This window comes from Microchirus variegatus (genome assembly GCF_963457635.1).
Source record: "Microchirus variegatus genome assembly, chromosome: 1".
Lineage (NCBI taxonomy): Eukaryota > Metazoa > Chordata > Actinopteri > Pleuronectiformes > Soleidae > Microchirus > Microchirus variegatus.
The window spans coordinates 36,294,425-36,313,336 of NC_139802.1; the positions used below are offsets into that span (position 1 = coordinate 36,294,425).

At 40.9% G+C, this 18,912-nt stretch overlaps 1 protein-coding gene across 1 annotated transcript in view; it reads left to right on the forward strand.

The window, feature by feature from the left end:
• Positions 1-18,912, forward strand: part of ntng2b (netrin g2b) — a gene marked incomplete at both ends in the record, with an annotated part of 63,605 nt that overhangs the window by 35,481 nt on the left and 9,212 nt on the right. Inside the window, one exon of the mRNA XM_083900652.1 lies at positions 365-394. Coding sequence (XP_083756778.1) covers positions 365-394 — 30 coding nt within the window. The remainder of the gene's footprint in view (positions 1-364; positions 395-18,912) is intronic.

Consider the following 18,912-nt stretch of genomic DNA (forward strand, 5'->3'; position numbering starts at 1 on the left):
ATGCCTCTTAAAATAGTCTGGTCTCTACAGATTGCATTATGCATGCTAAGCTATGCTAACTAAAAAACAATAAAGAAAAATATGCAAGAGAGGCAAAAAGTTTAGTTTCGAGCACAGCAAAGCACTCTTAACACATACATATATGATGAGGTTTGGGAAGTAGTAACAAGTGAAATCAGACGGGAGTAATTACTGCAGGATATTGACAGGTGGTCTGAAACAAGCCAATACTTTGCAGAACAACTCCTAAGCTCTCGAGGCCACCTGAGTCTGATGAATGAGGCACAATCAAGTCTTTAGGCAAAGTGAATGCGAACATAAACAAGTTCTCATCTCTCCTCTTTCTTTTCTTATTCTCTTTCAGGTACGATTGCTGGTTCCCCCTCCGGTTCTAGTAAGTAATAATGCAAAGCAGAAGTGGTGATAATCCACCATCTCTCGCTCTCTCTCTTACTGTGTCTCTTGTCTGCCTTTGTTGCATTATTTTTGCAAGTTTTTAACCCCATACCTCACCTTGTGCTCGTCTCTTAAACTCCCCCTCTTCACTGTGATGTTCTTTAGTCAGTCATTTTTCTTTTTCCGTAGTCGGTTCTCTGAGAGCTGAGGCATGGGCCCGGTGCTGTGTACTTCATTATTAATAGTACTCTCTGTCACCGTGTCCTTTCATCACAGCACATCACACTAACCTGCACAGGAGGAATTCTTCCACAGTTGTGCTTTTCTTATTTAGACAAAAGACAGTGGTGTTGATGGATTAAAGAAAAGGCACGTGAAAGAGGGTTGGGTTGAGAAGAGGCGCAGGATGCAGCAGCAAAAGTCACAGAAACAGGAAAGAAAGGAGAAGGAGAAGGATGCGGGCATATGTTAGTGTGTTGTAATGCAGTGTGATTCCGGGTGAGGAGCTCGGGGAGGCAGGAATAAAAGGGAATTTGATTAGGGATTCTCTCTGTGGAGAGGCTCTCAGCCTCCGAGCTGTTAGACAGAAACGATCGGCAAAGTGGCAACATCAACTCTGACAGCATTGGGCTTTTCTCCACATGGCCTACCAATAAAAGGCTGATGCATGGACAGACTGAGCAATTGGACTGCACTGCAGAGGTCTGCTTTTAAAAGATCTCCTCTCACAGTTAAATACAACTGTACAGTACAGTGATTTATTAAAAACAGCAGGTACATATTTACATGTCTCAAAGGATGATGTTTGGAATGGACTAATAGGTTTAGAGAGGAGTCTGGTATTAGTTTTCTGATCAAGATTTAGATCTCTGGCGCTGAAGGTGAGACAGAGGATGAAGCTAAAAGTAAAGCTGAGGATGTAGCCGAGGTGAAACTCAGGGTGGAGCTAAAGGTGAAGGTCGACCCGAGGGTGAACCAGAAAGTGCAGCAACCACCACGGAGGCTGAACAGCCTCCAGCTGTTTCCCATGAGCTATTTGAAGCTTCATGGGAAGCTGCAGAAAAGTAGCTTAGATACAGCCAGAGGTAGAATGTATCCCATTAGATTTGTTCAATCCTGTACCAACTTCAGATCTGATGTTCCAAAAAAAAAAGCAACAGCAATAATATACATATTAACTCTGTTAGCATTAGGGGTGGGAATCGCAGGGTACCTCACGATACGATATATGGTCCATGATACCAATAATATCACTATACATTCTGTGATTCTGTGATAATCAGTATATCATATTACGATATCTGTCACACTGAAGAAAACTAAATATCTGTGAAAAGTTAAAAGTGCAGGATTTCACTATATATTCACAAAAATAGCAAAAAGTGCAATAAGTCTATGTTTCGAACGTGGATGGGGCATCTCTTCACGTAGCTTTCTCTACTGTAAACTCCCTCTTCTTTGCGTTTCCCTCATTCATTTGAGCAGCGCCGCCGTGAGGAGACATGAAGTAGCGACACCCATGAAGTGAAACTGGCAGAGCGCCTTAATTTATTCATTAAAATACCGATATTTGCGCAGGTGTATTGATTCCCTTATTCCAAGAGGAAGGACGACAGTATATCACAAATTTAGCATTTATTAAGATCATAGCAGTGGTCATACAGTCTGACTTAGCCTCATATGATAAAAGAAAATGTTTAGAATTCAACACTAAACTCAATATATATCTCTCGAGTCTCAAATCACATTATAGAATGTAATATAAAATATACTATTTGTGACAATTTCAACAGAAAACAACAGTTTTCATAAATTTTAGAGAAAATGTGTTACTTTCTTCATGATTTTAATGCACTTTTTTCCCAAGAAAAATTAAGGAGTATTTTTGGAAATAATGTTACACGCATGCCTATTAAATACAAAATGAGTTTAAGAGCTATTTCCCGAGAGTCCAGGTAACTTTCTAATCAGCCACTTGCTCAGTATTTCTCAAAACATCTATTCATTCATCAGTTTATTCCAAAAAATGCAAAAACATGGTCAGGACCTGGCTGCACATTGACCAGCCAACATAGCTTTTGTACATTACAAAGAATATTGTGTTGATAAAATATTTTGAATTAAATATTTTTACAGTCCAGTATTTAACTCAAGTAAAGGATCTGAATACTTTTTGTATCAATGGCAACAGCTGAACAAATTAGTAGCACTGAAGTATATGCTTTACTGAGACTGTTGACGTGCTTATTGACGCTGACAAGCTATGCATCTTTATCCGTGTACACATCATATATAATTTATCCTTCAACTATGACGTACATTGGTCACTTCCCTTGCTGCATATATCTCTGCTGGCAAAGTCAAATGTAGGTAGTTCAGTCCTGAGAGTGTAAGCATCAAACTATACGGGCCTTCAGACTTTATTTGATCTGACTGACTGACTTTTAAGCAACCCCGATGTGATGTGAACAAATGCATGAATGTACATTGAAGTGGTCCTCAAAACCCAGCATGCTAAATTTAAACCTGCCATCTTGGTAGGCCAGTGAACCTCTCATGTTCCACCAGGAAAGCACTCAGGACGTAGGAGGGTTTCAGCACGGCTGTGATGTCGTCAAACTTTTTTATTTTTTTTTTTCTTAAGGAAATCCATTAAGAGTGCGCGTGCAGAACAGCACAGCACTTTTGTGTTTGGCTGACGTCAGGAGCAAAGTCAAAGAATTCAGTGATTAGCTGTGATTTAGGAGGAGCTGACAGAAGCTTTAACACAGTATAAACTGAGTTACAGTGCTTAAGTTGTATTTATTTGCAGTTATATGTAATCATTAATGTATAGTTTATATCCAGGGTTGCACTAGGGTATCCACTAACTACGTCATTTGGCATATGACATTTTCAAGTGTGCTATTTGAAAATAGACCAACACTCTAAAAGTAAAATATTCAGATATTCCTTCTGATCGTTTTAAGCTGTTTCAAAATGCCAATTTGATGGGTTTGATTTTTTCAATATATAAATGAATAACAGAGAAGACTGTTATGGTTAGTTACACTAAATTCCCATCCCCGTACCTGGCACCGTATTTCTTTTGAAAAGATTATTCAGCAAAAATTCAACAGGAAGAGCACAAATCTGAGAGCAGACATTTTAAGACCAGACAGAAACAGTTTGTGCACGACCATAAGAACGTAAAGTGAAGCATGTGACATTTACAGCAGCAGTTTTCTGTGTGTGGAGACAAACTGTTCTTTGTTTGCGAGCCAGGGCTATTCATTTAGTTGAGTTTGAGGAAAAATTGTGACTGTTACGAAGTCTGAACTGGACATGAGGAAGTTGAGGTTGTAAAAAAAAACAGAGAAAAACAGTGAAATTTAATCTTTGTTAATTGTCTGCTACATTATCCTTCATCTTTATGGATTTTTAACCATCTCTGCTGAGAATTACAAACGTGACCACAGGCACTTGCGTGTATGAAGCCGCCGTCCCTGTTTACTCTGCTAACTTGTTTTTTTTCCCCACTAAACCACTATAATTCCACTGCTTAGTTAAAACTGTTCCAGTGAAGCTCAACTGTTCCGTTTATGCCTTACACCGGCGTGCAAATACACCAAATCAATACATTTTAAAGTACTCACATTGCTTAATGACTCAGACAACCCTGGGCTGCACCAAGTTGTTGAGTGGAGTGACAAAAATGCTCTCAAAAAACTCCACTGCTAAATCTGATGAGATCACCACCCGACTGTCATAATGTTCTCATTACCATCCATCTTGAAATTAAATGTACTGTTGTCATGGAAAGACCACATCGAAGAGGTCTGCCAAAAGACAAAACAAAGCATCTATTTCCTCTGACGCCCTCCTCTGAGGTCTTTTGGGGCTAGTAAAACAAGTTCTTCTTTTGTTTTATACATCTGTGGTAGTAATCAGTGTTCTGCAGTACTGTAATAGCTTCATGGTACAAAAGTCTGTCCATTGTTGTGAAATCAAATCTGCGTCAACAGATGAAGATCTAATCAAAGACTGTAGGTCAGCCAGTTGAAAAACTTGATGAATCATCCTAAACTAGAGCTTAGATCGGGCCCAAAATATCAAGCTCGACCCTACCCGAGACCGTGCATGTTGTGTCTGAGCCCCGGTCCGGCCCAACACATTAACTGTTATTACGAGCCCAAGCCCGAATTAAACCCGACAATTTTTTTTTTATACGTGAGCCGTAAATGTACACGTATGTCCACGTCCTCCCCACAGCGGGAGCTTGTTGTACCTGCTGCCACATTCTAATTTACAACAATAACAGAGTCGCTGAGATCCGCTTCTACGAACGAATGTTGTTAATGAAGATACACTTCCTGGTTTTTAAATGATGCGTTCACGGCCGCAGATTTTTACACCTTCACACAATACGACGTGCTATAACATACCACGCGAACACGCCGAGGGAGAAAAAACACAAATGGTTGAACAAGGGCCCAACCCCGCCCGTAGGTCGGGTCAGGCCTGGGTCGGGCACGGGCAGAGAATCTAAACTCTATCCTAAATGCAGGGTTCCACAGTTCCACAATAAGGTTAGTCTGAAAAACACCTTTGTACATCACTCAATCTTGGAACTAAATATGGGACTTAAAGGAGCCTTTAAACACTTATGATGTGTGTATTTATGTTAATGTAATGTTTAATGTCTGTAGTTTTTTGTGACTGTCTGCTCAGGAGGACGGTTTTGTTTGCATCCTCCAAATGCAGGTCACAGCGTTCTGTGATGGACAACTTTATTATTACTTAAAACAGTCAAATGGCAATTCTAGGCTGACTATTTTGAATTTGAACGGATTGTTAAGGTTATCCAAATAGCCGTCGATTAATAGTTTCAATAGTACTGGTCATCATAGTCTTTAGTTGGAGTCCTAAATAGTTCATACTTGAAAGGTAGCACTGTTTTTGTCTCTTTTATCTCAAGTTTAGAGAAGTGTATTTTGCTTGAACCCGACCCTGATGTGAGCAAACGCTTGTTATCTCTCTCTCCATGTGTGTGAGTGTGTGTGTAAAATCACGGTGGGGCATATGGTGCAGTTCAGTGAAACCAATAAATCATCTCGATCCCCTCCTTTTCCTCCCGGGATCTGAGGTCTTAAGTTCCATTCTCACAGTGGCCACCACCGCCACTACTGTGCACGCACGCACACATGCACATATACAGTTTTATCATACCTGAAGGTCCTGTGACATTAAGAACTAGATTACAATGTAACATTAGTTTTATGGATTACTAACACTATATAGTTTTCTTCTCTGGCAGCCAACTACTTCAAAAAGGCCCATTCCAACCCTGTATATTTCCTAATTGTTGTTATTTGCAGCAGCAGCATCAAAAAGAAATCAGTGATGTAATCTGTGAACTGTGTATGAGAGTGTTGAAGCGGCGCAGGATTAGATTTTGCAATTTTTCATCCATATAAAGTTGGTTATATAAATCATCATTTTCAGCACCGTTTCCAGGAGCATGAAAATGCAAATCCCAGCTTAGAATATATATTGTTTAATTTCACATTGAGATCAGTGCTAAGTTCTCGACTGGAGTGTGTGTGTATGTGTGTGTTGCAAAGACAGATGTTTGTCTATATACATTACAACATCGAACAGGTTGGACAGCAGATCATAACGGTGGCATCCTTTGTCATGTGGCTGCCCCAGTTAAATCAGTGAGCATGCTCAGATGAGGATTAGCAATCTATTGGCAAGAAGGTCTGATCCACAGAACTTGCAGCCCATTGGTCAGCTGGACAGATGGGTGTTTGCCCCGGGGGGGGAGGGGAGGTCATAGAAACTAAATCCTAAAACCCAGTCATACATCTGCCTGTCCAGCCACAATGGCCACACATGACCCCACTTCATCTTTTAATTTAAAATCAGATCCCAAAACGGCAGAGGAGTCTGAGCACAGTGCACGCACACAGAGATGCGGTCACTTACCTGCACACACAGAGACAGACAAATGTATGCAAACTCATACACACTAATGATGTTCGACACGAGGTAGACCACAATCCTATCTCTGCTTGACCGTCAGCTCACTCCCGTCCATGGAAATCTTTGCATATTGATAAAGGATGAACTTGGCCTTGGACTGAGAGAGATTGGATCATGTCTGGAAAATCATGTGACACATTAATAACAATCACGCCGTTACTCAAACCGCCTCCATTAGGCATTCTGGCGAATGTTAACCAGACCCGAATTACAATGGCTTCATTAGTGCGAATCTAAATCAATGTCTTGCGCCGTGGTAATAAATGATGAGAATGCCGAGACTGACAGGTGGAATTAAATATTATTGTTATCATTTTGCAGGCTATATTCATTCAAGAGACACATTATCACATTATATGTAAATGCATTTTGGTGGAAGACACTACAAATGTGAGGGTACGGGAACCAGCACTGTGTGCTCACTTAAATGTGTGTGTGCCAGAGCGAGCGTCATGGGACAGCTAGCGAGTCCATCTGTACAGACAGACAGGCAAATGTTAGAGGATTATGTAATGAAGCAGCTTAGATTGCTGATGCGTTGTGCGAGACAGTGATGGTGCTGTTGCATGGCTGAAAGAGACCTTGACCCCTGCCTAATTGTTTTCTTTTAAAGCAGACTCCATTGACTTCAGCAGCTCCGTTGTCGGAGATGGAAACTCACATTTTAGCTCTCCAAACACTCACCATGTTGATCACAGTGAAGGTAGGCACTTGCAAACCAGGAAGTATGATGTCATTCAGACATGGTAGCAATTGCTGTATAAAATTGGACATGGTCTTCTGGGTACATCACAATGATTTTGCAAACTGAAATTCACAGTCCACTCATGAAAGTCATGTTTGTTTTCTATTTTTCTCTAAATATGAACATAATTTACAAAACTGGCACCATGAGCTATTGTAGCAGACCTGAATCAGGGGATGGAGCCCATTAACTCCTCTAAAAATGCTTATTTGCTCGTTACCTTTCATACCAGAAGACTACTTTCCAATTTAATTTACAGTCAACAGCAGTTGCACTGTACTAGAATAGAGTGCTATAGGAGCGTCTTTATTAAAAACAGAAAAAAACATGTTAACTGCTGACTTTATAGATGATGTAGTGCTTCAAAAAACGTTGGATAGCATGAAATTAAAGCCTGCAAGATCCTTCTTTCCTATTCCTGATTGATGCTTTCCCCATCACTGCTTTCCATCAGTCTAGATGAATAATAAATATATACCTTACTTTGTAGGTGGACAACCTGCCGTCTGTTAGGGAACATCATTATTTGTACAAATACTCTACTAAAGTAGAGTTTGATTAGAATCTGTCTCCTGTGAAGTAATGGTTGAATAAAAAACATGGCCACCAAATGACTATATTTACATTGGTGAAAAATCATGTACATATTTTTTTTTTTACATACATATATATATATATATATTTTGCCACTCTGCAAAGCGAAATGTATAAATCAGTAACTGATTAACTGATTTCACTGTTTTGAAAATGCAAGATGAACATTTCCATAATGCGCCGTTATTAATTTCATCAGATTTAGACATAGTAAAACTCCATATCCACACATTACTGTGTGTGTACAGCACATTCACACACACACAGTAATGTTGACAACCACATTACCAATAGTCAAAAACAACGGTCACAATAGCACTTAGGCTGCTTTTTCCCCAATATTTTAATATGTAAAAACTTATTTACAGAGGCTATAATGACGTACACGTGTCTTATATCCTGTTTTCAGCACAACCAAGGCAATCTAATGAAACTTTTAATTTTCACCAACTATAAATTGTATTGAATTTGTGAAATTTGGAAATACGTCATAGTGTCAGTTCAAAGATCGCTTGGCTCATTTTGTAAAAAAAAAAAAAAAATACACTGCTGTAGTATCTATTTTCCACATGGTACTGTATATTTGAATAAAAATAAAGTAATAAATTAAGCTAAATATTTGAAATGTGAAAATAATAACAATATATATGCATTTATTTAAAGTTTTTTATATGTTAATTTATCAACACTGTAGTTGGCAGTAATAAGGCTTAAGCACTTGGCGCCACCCGTCATTCAAACAGTAAAACAAGGAAGTACGCTGCTGTTCCAATTGAAGAGATAGTACTTGTGTACTCCCGTACTTGCGAGTATGTACTCCAGTCGTACTTCCCTTGAGAAAGACTTGAGAAAACTTGAGAAAGGGCCAGAGACTAAACACACTAGGGAGGCAGTGGTAATCAAACACAAATTAAACCTATAAAACACATTAGGGCGGGGCAGATCGGGATGGAATATGGGACAGGAAGTAAAACGTGCACCTACGGAAAAACTACAGAATAAAACAGAAAAATAAGTAAAAGCAGAAAAACAACAGGAAAGTACTAAAAGGCCACTGTAAAGAATACAGATAAGAACAACAAAAAAGTCCAAAGAGAATACAAACAAAAGCACCTGGAGTAATCCAGGGGTCATGGCATCATTGTGTTGTGCAGAAGGGAAAAAAATGACATTTTTCCAGCACTGAAAGGGTTTTGGAGCAGCTTTTGAGTTTAGCCTATCTCAGCAGTGTGAAGTCACACTTTCATTTTGTGTTCTCACTTCTGTGTGTGTGAAAGTGCATACTTGTGTGTGTGTGTGTGTGTGTGCGCGCAAGCACATTTGAAGGGAAAAAAAGTAAAAAAGGAAAGCTTTGGATAAACAATCTGAGGCAGCATCTCTTATGCTAATTTCCTAGCCTGCACTTTCCTCAATGCATTAAAATCTTCCGTTCTCATGCAACTCATGCAACAGCCACCACAGCTCCTCCACCAGCACAAACCAGAGTCACGCAGAGCTCAGCCCCATTTAGCGATAAAGAGTTAGCCGGCAGCCCTTTGTCTGCACCCTCACTGTTACCCATGGGACAACCTGACACATTTCTTCTTACAACAACAGAGGTTCTCCCTCCGGAGGAGCACAGAGATTCCTTGACACCAGAAGAGTTCGCACCCTCAGACACAATCCACGAACACTCGCATCCGTCCCACCCAGTCCCCAAGGAGCCCGCACATCACGCAGACCACCATCACCATCACACAACTTTGGTCAAAACTGAGGAAAATCAGGCAAAGAATGGTCAGAGAGGAGGTAAGGCACAGCTATAGATCTAGATGGCAGTAGATGTAGACTAGAAGCCCCAGGAAATAGAATAATCTAATTTAGGATCAGATCGCTTTCATTTATAGCCGAACCCGTCTGAAATGGACAACTTTCACGAGGTTAAAATCACTAACATGCTCGTATATACAATCTATAATCATTTTATGTTGCTCAGCATCATATTCTATGTCAGAGATGCTTTTTCATGTTATGGAGGGACGTTGAAATCTTGTTAATACGAGCGAGAGGCAGCTTTAGGGTGAAGACAGAAACCAGCGGTGTACGATCGCTGGCAATGGAGGTTTGAGAGTTCAGCTGATATATTTACGACATACTGGGACACTATGAGCAAGGCAATATATTACAACCTTAAATACAACACAAACAACCGTCAGAAAATGACTGCAAGGAATTCTTCCAATAGTTCAGTTGACGTTATATTGACATCATTCAGAGACAACAAAAAAAAAGGATTTGGTCACAGATACCAGATCAGAGTGATGAAAAGATATGAAGAGGGAACAGGAGAGACAGAATCAGGACTGACATTTAACTTCTAACTGCAGCACATTACAAATACTACGCCCTTTGGGTGGGGCAGCATTAATGTGCGAAATATTGAATTATAAATAAAACGATCGCATGATATTTGAGGTCACTTCTTCCGATTTAGGCACGGTGCCATTCCACCAGTGAAGGAAGCAGATGAAGAGCTCCATCACTGTCAAGGTTTACTAAACCAAATAGACTCTCACTCCGTCTCTCTCACACATGCAGCCGTCTCTCGGTCAGGGTAGAGCCACGGGATCCCTGAATGCTCAGTTTTCTGATGTCTGATGTCAGACGGTTTGGGCTGAGCTAACTGAGATTAATGCCAAGAATAGTTCAAATCACTCCTGCCCCTAAGGCAGCAGGGATTACTGAGATTAAATGCATTTATGTTCACTACTGTGCTACATCAGCCTTTGAAACAACTGTTATTCGGAATCCTGCTTTTCCCACTCGAGAGCTTTTCCAGCCCGGCTGTGTATACACACGTGTGTGTGTGTCTGTGTGTGTTAGAGAGAGAGAAATGTGTGTGAGAGTGGGAGTAGGGGATGCGAGAAGTCGGACACAAGTAGAGATACATCGGGGGTTACTTTGATGAGATATAATGATGGCATGATGCCAGTCGTGTGAAATGGTTGAGGGTGCTGTGAGAACAGCTGCTGGCGCCCTGTCTCACTGGAGCCTCAGGAAGGGAGGGTAGGGATGAAGGAGAAGCGAGTGGGCGGGAGGTAGCCTGAAGGGGGACACTCCGCAGGGGAACAGGATGCCCCTCTCTGAAGATGAACAACTGTATCTATGTCCATTGCCCGTGCACAAACACCACAAGGGGAAACACAGATGGAATCATGCAGCACTGTATCCTCTAACGGTCCGGTGATCATGACATACGTGGTGTGGTCGCTTTGTGCGATTGGTTATCTGCATTTTTAAGGCATAATCGTCACCGTGAGTGAGAAAGGTGCTGTTTCAGTTTCCTGAAATGTGCAAAAACGAGTTGCAGTAAATGGCAGTAGGCCGAGGAGGCTTGATCGACAAACTGAGCCACTATTATATATATCTCTCTTCTTCGTTCACTCCCGCTCACTTTTGTTCTAAAAGCGACGCAAAAGGACGCTGGGAAAGGAGGAAAGCCCTCTGGGGAAGTGGAACATTCACAGAAACAGGGAAAGGACAGGGGAAAAACTTTGAGCATGGAGACAATTAAAAGTGAAGTAAAAGCAGGATTTCTCTCTCACACACGCACACACACCCACAACCTTTCTTTTGGTCAGGGTACAGTGACAGGAACCCCAAACGCTCAGGTTTCTAATGTCTGATGTCAGACAGTTTGGGCTGAGCCGACTGAGATTAATGCTGGGAACACTTCAAATCACCCCTGGAACATTCACTGGAACAGGGAAAGGACAGGGGGAAACTTGAAGAAGGAGACAATTATAAATGCGGTAAAAGCAGGTCTTGTGTGTTTGCACTGTGCATAGTTGTCAGACTGGAGATGCTTCGCATGGGTGTAGCACCAGAATAAACATGGAAACTTTACTATTATGTTTGTAATGTTATTTGTGGTAAATTAGGGGTACCAAATACAAGAGCGCATGCAGTCCCTGGACGGGAACCGAGAAGCACGCACAAGTCGGAGCCAGTTAGAGAATTTCATGACATGCAGATAAAAGGAAGTGCATGTCATTTCTTTTCACACCCAGAGTGAAAGCGTAGCAAGGAGTTTCTCAAGCCTCTCTTACTCTCACAGCTTTTCCCCAAGCCCAAAGCTGCAGCTCCTGATGGAGCAATCTACGATCTGACAGGGAGAGACAAAGAGAGAGAGAGAGAGAAAAGGCAAACAAGGTCCCTCAAAGAAAGATGGGAAGAGAAGCTGGTGATCAGAACAGTAATCTTTACCACTGCAGTATCAGCCTAATTGTTATGCTCCTATAACTCAGGTTGCAGCAGGTAGGAGTGTGTAAGATCCCTCATATTATGATGTCATGTCCTGTTGTATTAATGATGGCTGTGGTGTGTGAGTCTCCCACAAGTCTGAGGAATATACTCATGAGACTCAAGACATGGTCACAAAACGACATCATCATCTCAGCTCAGAGGCACAGAAGGGAGGCGGAAAAAGAAAGAAAAGTTATACAGATGTAGTTCATTTATGGAGCAGCAAATAGGCTGTAGTTAAACCTGACGGCTTTGAGTGAAAAGTGAAACCCTAAAAAACTGAAAGAAATGTGTCTATATTTATCTCTGCACTGACACATCTGTCTGTCAGTCAACTCTCAGACAACATCTGAAGCAACAGAGCAAGACAAAAAAAAAACCTAACAAAGGAGGATGAAGCAAATACATAATAACCATCGTAGAAGAACGCGTTCTCCTCTTGTAACCTCATTGATTATTATGGTGTTTCAGTCTCTCACACGTCTGAGGAACACGAGACGCACTTTCACAAAACAACCATCTCGTCTGCGCACGGAGAGGAGGAAAGGAACGCTGAGAGCAAAGGTAGCTTGTAGTACGAGTGGCAATCTTTCGCAAATTGAATCTGAGAGATTTACTCGTCATGTCAATTACGGTGTTTCAGTCTCCCATGGCTTTGAGAGACATGAGCCTCACAAAATTACACACACGTCTGACCACGGGGAGAAAAGAGAGGAGTTAAAAGAAGATGGAGGAAAAGGTATCTCTTTTGTACGGTAGTAGTAGTTGTAGCTGACACTAGTTAATTGTAATAGATACAAATACTTTATAAAGTATCTACATTGTGGCTTATATGTTTGTTTTTAAACATCAGACTTCCACAAATCTGATCAACATGGACATGACACTCATGGAGAGAAACAATCAACCTCATTGGAACACAATGAGGAAATAGGTATGACCTGATACTTTGAAAAACATTTACATAGTTTTTGTAGTTATTATCACAATAGTGTAAGTTCAAATTTATTTCCCCCGCTAGGGTGGTTTTAATTCATTATTTGCTTGTATAAACACAGCCTGACCTCCTCGAGATTTTATTTTGGTACATCCGGTTAACCGGCAGTGTGAATTTGCATATTAGCTAAATATTTAGTTTCAAACGAAAGATTTAGATTTAACATTTAGATTTAGCGTTTAGATTTAACATTTATATTTATATTCAGCATTTAGATTTAACATTTAGATTTAAATTTATGCTTAGCATTTAGATTTAACATTTAGATTTAAATTTATACTTAGCATTTAGCATTTATATTTAACATTTAACATTTAGATTTAATATTTAACATTTTGATTTTTTAATTCAAATTAAACATTGAAATTATATTTTCACAAGAGAAGTAAATATCACAAAGTTCACAAATATTGCTGTAAATCTGGTCAAAACTAAGATAAAAATGTGTTTTTTTGCTAAATGTGTTTTTTTTTTAGCATGTGCAACTTTACAATCGGTACCCCATACATTACATGTTAAGTGTAGTGGAAGACAACACAGTAGACAGATTTGCACATGCTACGTTACATGAGTTTCTACAAAACTAAATGTCTTGCTTGTTATTTTAACGTCATGATCTGTGGTTCCAGTTTCCCACAACGCTGAGGAACATGAACATGAGAGTCATGGCCACAAAACTACAAATACAGAAGCTGACAGGACAGGTATCTCTATATCTCTGCGCTGTGTAGCTGTGCATGTAGCTACCCCTGTAGTGATCCTCTAGTTGTGGAAATATCCGCAAAACTAAACTTCAGTTTTATGCCCTTAAACAATGATGTTGAGTTAGTCTCCCACAACTCTGAGGGACATGTACACGAAACTCATGGCCACAAAACAACAACCTCATCTACGCACGAAGAGAAGCACGACCACAAAGAAAGACAAGCTGAAAGGACAGGTATTCTGTAGTGGTAGAAGTGTTCTTGTAGTTTTTACTGTTTAAATAATGTACTCGAGTGCTGTTGCTAAACTTGAATCCTCTGTGACGTACAAGTCCATTATTGACCTCAATTTGGTAGAAAAAGGCTGAGGTGGAAGAAAAAAGAATTAAAAAATAATATATTTAGAAGTTGTTCAGGACTGCTGCAAATGCATTTTTAACTGATTTCATTAAACATTTCTGTCAGACCACCACAAGACTGAGGAACATGGTCACGAGAATCACGGTCACAAAGCGCCAACCTCATCTCACCACGAGGAGGAAAAAGAAGGTACCTTCTCTAGAGGCAATAGAGGCAATAGATTTAAACAATGTATTTCAGGTGTGGTTCTCCACAGAAGTAATCACATTTCTCTCACTCATTCTCTACATGACAAAATTAGCAATGGCATCAAATTTAATTTCCTTTGCATACGTCACCCAAATTCACAGATAACGGGGTCACAAGTCTTTGGTGTCGAACAAGTATGAACATGAACATGAACATGTATGTAACAGTTTTTCTTTTGATAAAGTTATTAACAATCATGCTGTATCAGGCCTCCACACGCACGAGACTCACAGTCACGCGACAGCAGCCTCGTCTGAGCACGGGGCAACATGGGGGGAGGAGCCGCTGCATACAGGGAGGAAAGGTATCTGTCTTTAAGTTGTAGCTGTGGCCGACTGTAGTGAAATCGGCCATAGAATTAGAAAAGACATACATTGATTTGGGCTATTTGCTGTTTATGTCCAATTATGTTGAGCCAGTCTCCCACCATTTTGAGGCACATGTTCCTGAAACTCATGGCCATGGAGAGGAGCACCACCACAAAGTTATAATGACAGGTATTCTGTTTCATATGGAGTTGAAACTTAGGCCCTGTCCCAATACCTCCCCTAACCCTACATTTTTGCCCTAACCCTAAATTTTGCACGTTCTCGTGTAGGAGGGGAGCAATGGGAAAATGCGATTTTGCCCCTATAATCAACCCTCAAAATGTAGTGAGCTCTGATGTGGGCTTAAAACAAAGTGAAAGGTGAAATTACCCATGATGCTTTGCAAATTCAGCGAGCCAGCTGATTTCTTTCAACAAAGATGGCGGCCACATCTGCAGAGGAACAATTTTGTTGTAATATATTTTCGCAAATAAGCATGTTACAATGTCGAAATGTGTTGGTTTGATATTCATTCAAATACCGTTGAGCTTTGAACACTAATGTCAGAAAATAAGTGATGATTTATGAAAGTAGCTAGCTAACTAGCTAGCTAGCGGCTATTTGCCGAGTGCTTCGAGAGAGTATGGCAAATAGCCGCTAGCTAGCTCTGCTACTTTTGGGTAGTTTTGTCAGTGTTTTGGATGTGTGTACCAGCGTTCACTTGAACACGAATACCCTGGACTCAGATTTCAATCACATTCGTGATATAGCGTTTACGAGGACGGAGAAAAACGATGTTAATGGAGAAAAACAAACAGTCAACGCAACAGGCAACACAACAGCTGATCCGCCGGTATTTTTCCCTATTTTAACCCTAACCCAATTTACGGTTAAGGGCACTCCAAACCAAGTGGAAATTTCAAGGGATGAGAAAGGGGACGGCCTAAAACAACCTATCAGGTGGAGGGGGGGAGAAAACTGCCAAACATATCGGCCGTATGCCCTGATGTCTAAAAGATCAACATCAGCCAGAGAGAAATCCATATCGGTCAACGTCTAGCAGTCAATATCGTTCTTGTAGAATTATTCATTTAGAAACCGACCTTGACTGAGTTGGAGGGGGAAAGAAAAGACACAGAGCAAGTGTTAAAGTGCTCCAAGTTGTCGAAGGCTTGTAAGACAGCATGTCGTTTATTTAAAACATCATTTTTGATTTTTCACGTCAATGTTGGTGTGTCAGACCACCACAAGTCTGAGGGACATGAGGACCATGGTCACAAAACATCAGCCTCATCTGAGCACTGGGAGAAAGGACAGGAGAGGGAGGAAGAGGAGCATAGAAACAGAAACACTGAAAGAAAAGGTATTGCTTTGAAGTACAATGTCTACTGTAGTGTTGGTTGTAGCTGATGTGTAGAGGTAGAAAAACTACAACATGGGTTGAACTTGGAAACGTTTTTGTATGTTGTTTGTAATGCAATGGCGGTGTTTTAGTCCTCCATCAGCTTGAGGAACTCATACATGAGACTCATGGCCACAAAACCACAACCTTGTCTGAGCACGGTGAGAAACAGGAGGAGGAGAAAGAAAGAAATGCCCAAACAGGTATCCGTGTTCCACATTTACATAATATAAGTGACACAGTAAATGTGCTTTCCTTGAGGTATTCACCGAGTCAAAACGGCCTGCAAACAACAGAAATATCTGTATAAACTTAAAGTAAAAACATATTTATTGGCGTTTCAGGCCACCACGTGTTTGAAGGACATGAACAAGAGCCACACGGACACGAACATGCGACACCTGGCCATAAACATGACACACACGGGCACAAACATGAGATGCATGGCCACAAAACGACACCGTTGCCCAAGCATGAGGAGGAGACGGCTGAGGTTGAAAGACACACTGAAAGGAAAGGTATCGTAAATGTAGCAGAGATAATGTTTTCATACACTGCAGCCTTAACCCGGCGCAGTAGATATCTTTTATTCAAAGATAAACTCACGGCTTACAGTGAAAATGTGTCACGATAAAAATGAACTGGCAACTGGGAGCAGCAGAAAATAAAAATTCACCGCAATTTTTTTTTTTCTTGTTATGTTCATGACAATCACGCCGTGTCAGTCTCCCAGAGGTCTGAGGGGCATGTACATGAGACTCATGGCCACCGAATCACAGCCTCATCTGGTCACGGAGAGGAAAAACATGAGGAGGCACATGAAGACAGAGGAGGTGAAGACAAACGTAGAATGTAAAGTTATCTGGTAGAATTAATACAGTCCTCTTTATTTTCTTTAGTAAAGCTGTGAAAGTCTGGTGTGAATTAATTACAACGTGCACATATTACATTAAACACAACCCACATTGAACTGAGGCTGTTGTGTTGATTAACTTCCACAGGACTTAACATTTGGCACATTACAGTGAGAATGGTCCCTTGACAATAGAAAACAGACATTTCCTGAATTTGTCTCTTCATCAACATGAGAAACTGTCACTCGATTTAATTTCCCACCTGTAAGAAACTAAAGCTTCAGGGGGAAAGGACAATGAAGTAAAAGAAAACGGATGGCTTTATTAGAAATATTTAGTTTGCTGAGAAAAAAGTAACGCGCGTAGTCTTGAGGATTGTGCTTGTTGTGTTAGTAACTCTTGCATTTCGGTCTCTCAAGAGTCTGAGGGACACGTGCATGAGATTCATGGTCACAAAGCCTCAAGCTCATCTGAGCACAGACACGACAGGCATGAGGAGACACATAGAGAAGGTAAATGGACCGGTATTTCATTAACCCTTTAACACCGATCGTGTCGCTGACGGCACATCGGCCGTAGTTACGCAACGGTTTGTGTACATGGCAGGTCTCGATTAATGGCTTTTCTAAACTTTCACCTGTAATAGAAAGTACAATATCTAAATGTCTGCTTCGTGTTAGTTTCCCACAAGCCTGAAGAGCATGTACATGGTCATGAAACAACCTCATCTGAGCATGGGGAGGAAAGACAGGAGGACAGACACATGAAAGGTGAATGGAAAAGTATCTTGGCTATTGTAGTCCAGTTTATAGCAATAGTAGTTATCTTAAAAGCTAATAGTAGTAGTAAGTAATGTAATTAAATGTGTCAACTCACAGTCAGTTTAAGCTGTAGAGCTAAAGCTTCACTTAGCACTAAACTTAGTCTCATAGCGCTTTTGTTGAGGTTGCTGAGCCTGCACATATGCAAGTGACATCTGTGGTGTTTCAGTCTTTCACGAACATGAGAATCATGGCCATAAAGAAACATCACATGGGCACGGGGAGGAGAGAAAACCTGAAAGGAAAGGTAACTTTTTTACCTTGTGGTGGTAGTGGCGTCTTGAATAATGAATATATACAGTAGCTGAAGGGCAACGCAAAAAAAAAGAAATTACGTTCCTTGATTACTGTTTAGGTTGTTGGGAAATAAGCCCATATACATGTCCAGATATGATTTTCTGATTGTTACGCTGATGGAAATTGTGGTGTTTCAGACTCCCATGAGTCTGAGGAACATGTTCATGAGAGTCATGGCCACAGACCGACAACCTCACATGGGCACAGGGAGGAAAGAAAACCTGAGAGGAAAGGTATCTCTACGTTAGTGAGGGCAATCTTCTCGTACAGTTGATTTCATACGTTTGCTCACTGTGTCGACAACAATTGTGGCGTTTCAGTGTCCCATCATTTTGGCGAACACGTCCACGAGACACATGGCCACGCACCAGCAACTGCAAATGAACACGGCCATGACACTCACAACCACAGGACTGTGTTATCCAAGCATGGAGAAACACAGAAGGAAACGCACGGTAACTGTAGTGTTAGCAGTCGTATGGTAGTTTACCTGTAGTGTCACCTCAACATCAGAATCACACCTTCTGATTCCTATGCTGTTGACTGTTTTTGTGTCAGTCCACCACACGGCTGAGGGACACAAATATGAGACTCATGGCCACAAAACAACAACAACAACAACAACAACAACCTCTCATAAGCACGGGGAGGAGGAGCATAGACAAAGAAAACCTGAAACGACAGGTATGGAAATGTGTAGGAACCTCACTGTGCTACAAAGCAAGTGGGCGCTGAGAACTAAAATGTAGGAAAAGCAGAAATCAAATTGAATCGTTGCTCATTATTGTGATGTTTCAGTTCATCACAGGTCTGAGGGTCATGCACATGAGACTCATGGCCACAAAATCACAACGTCGCATGAGCACAGGGAGGA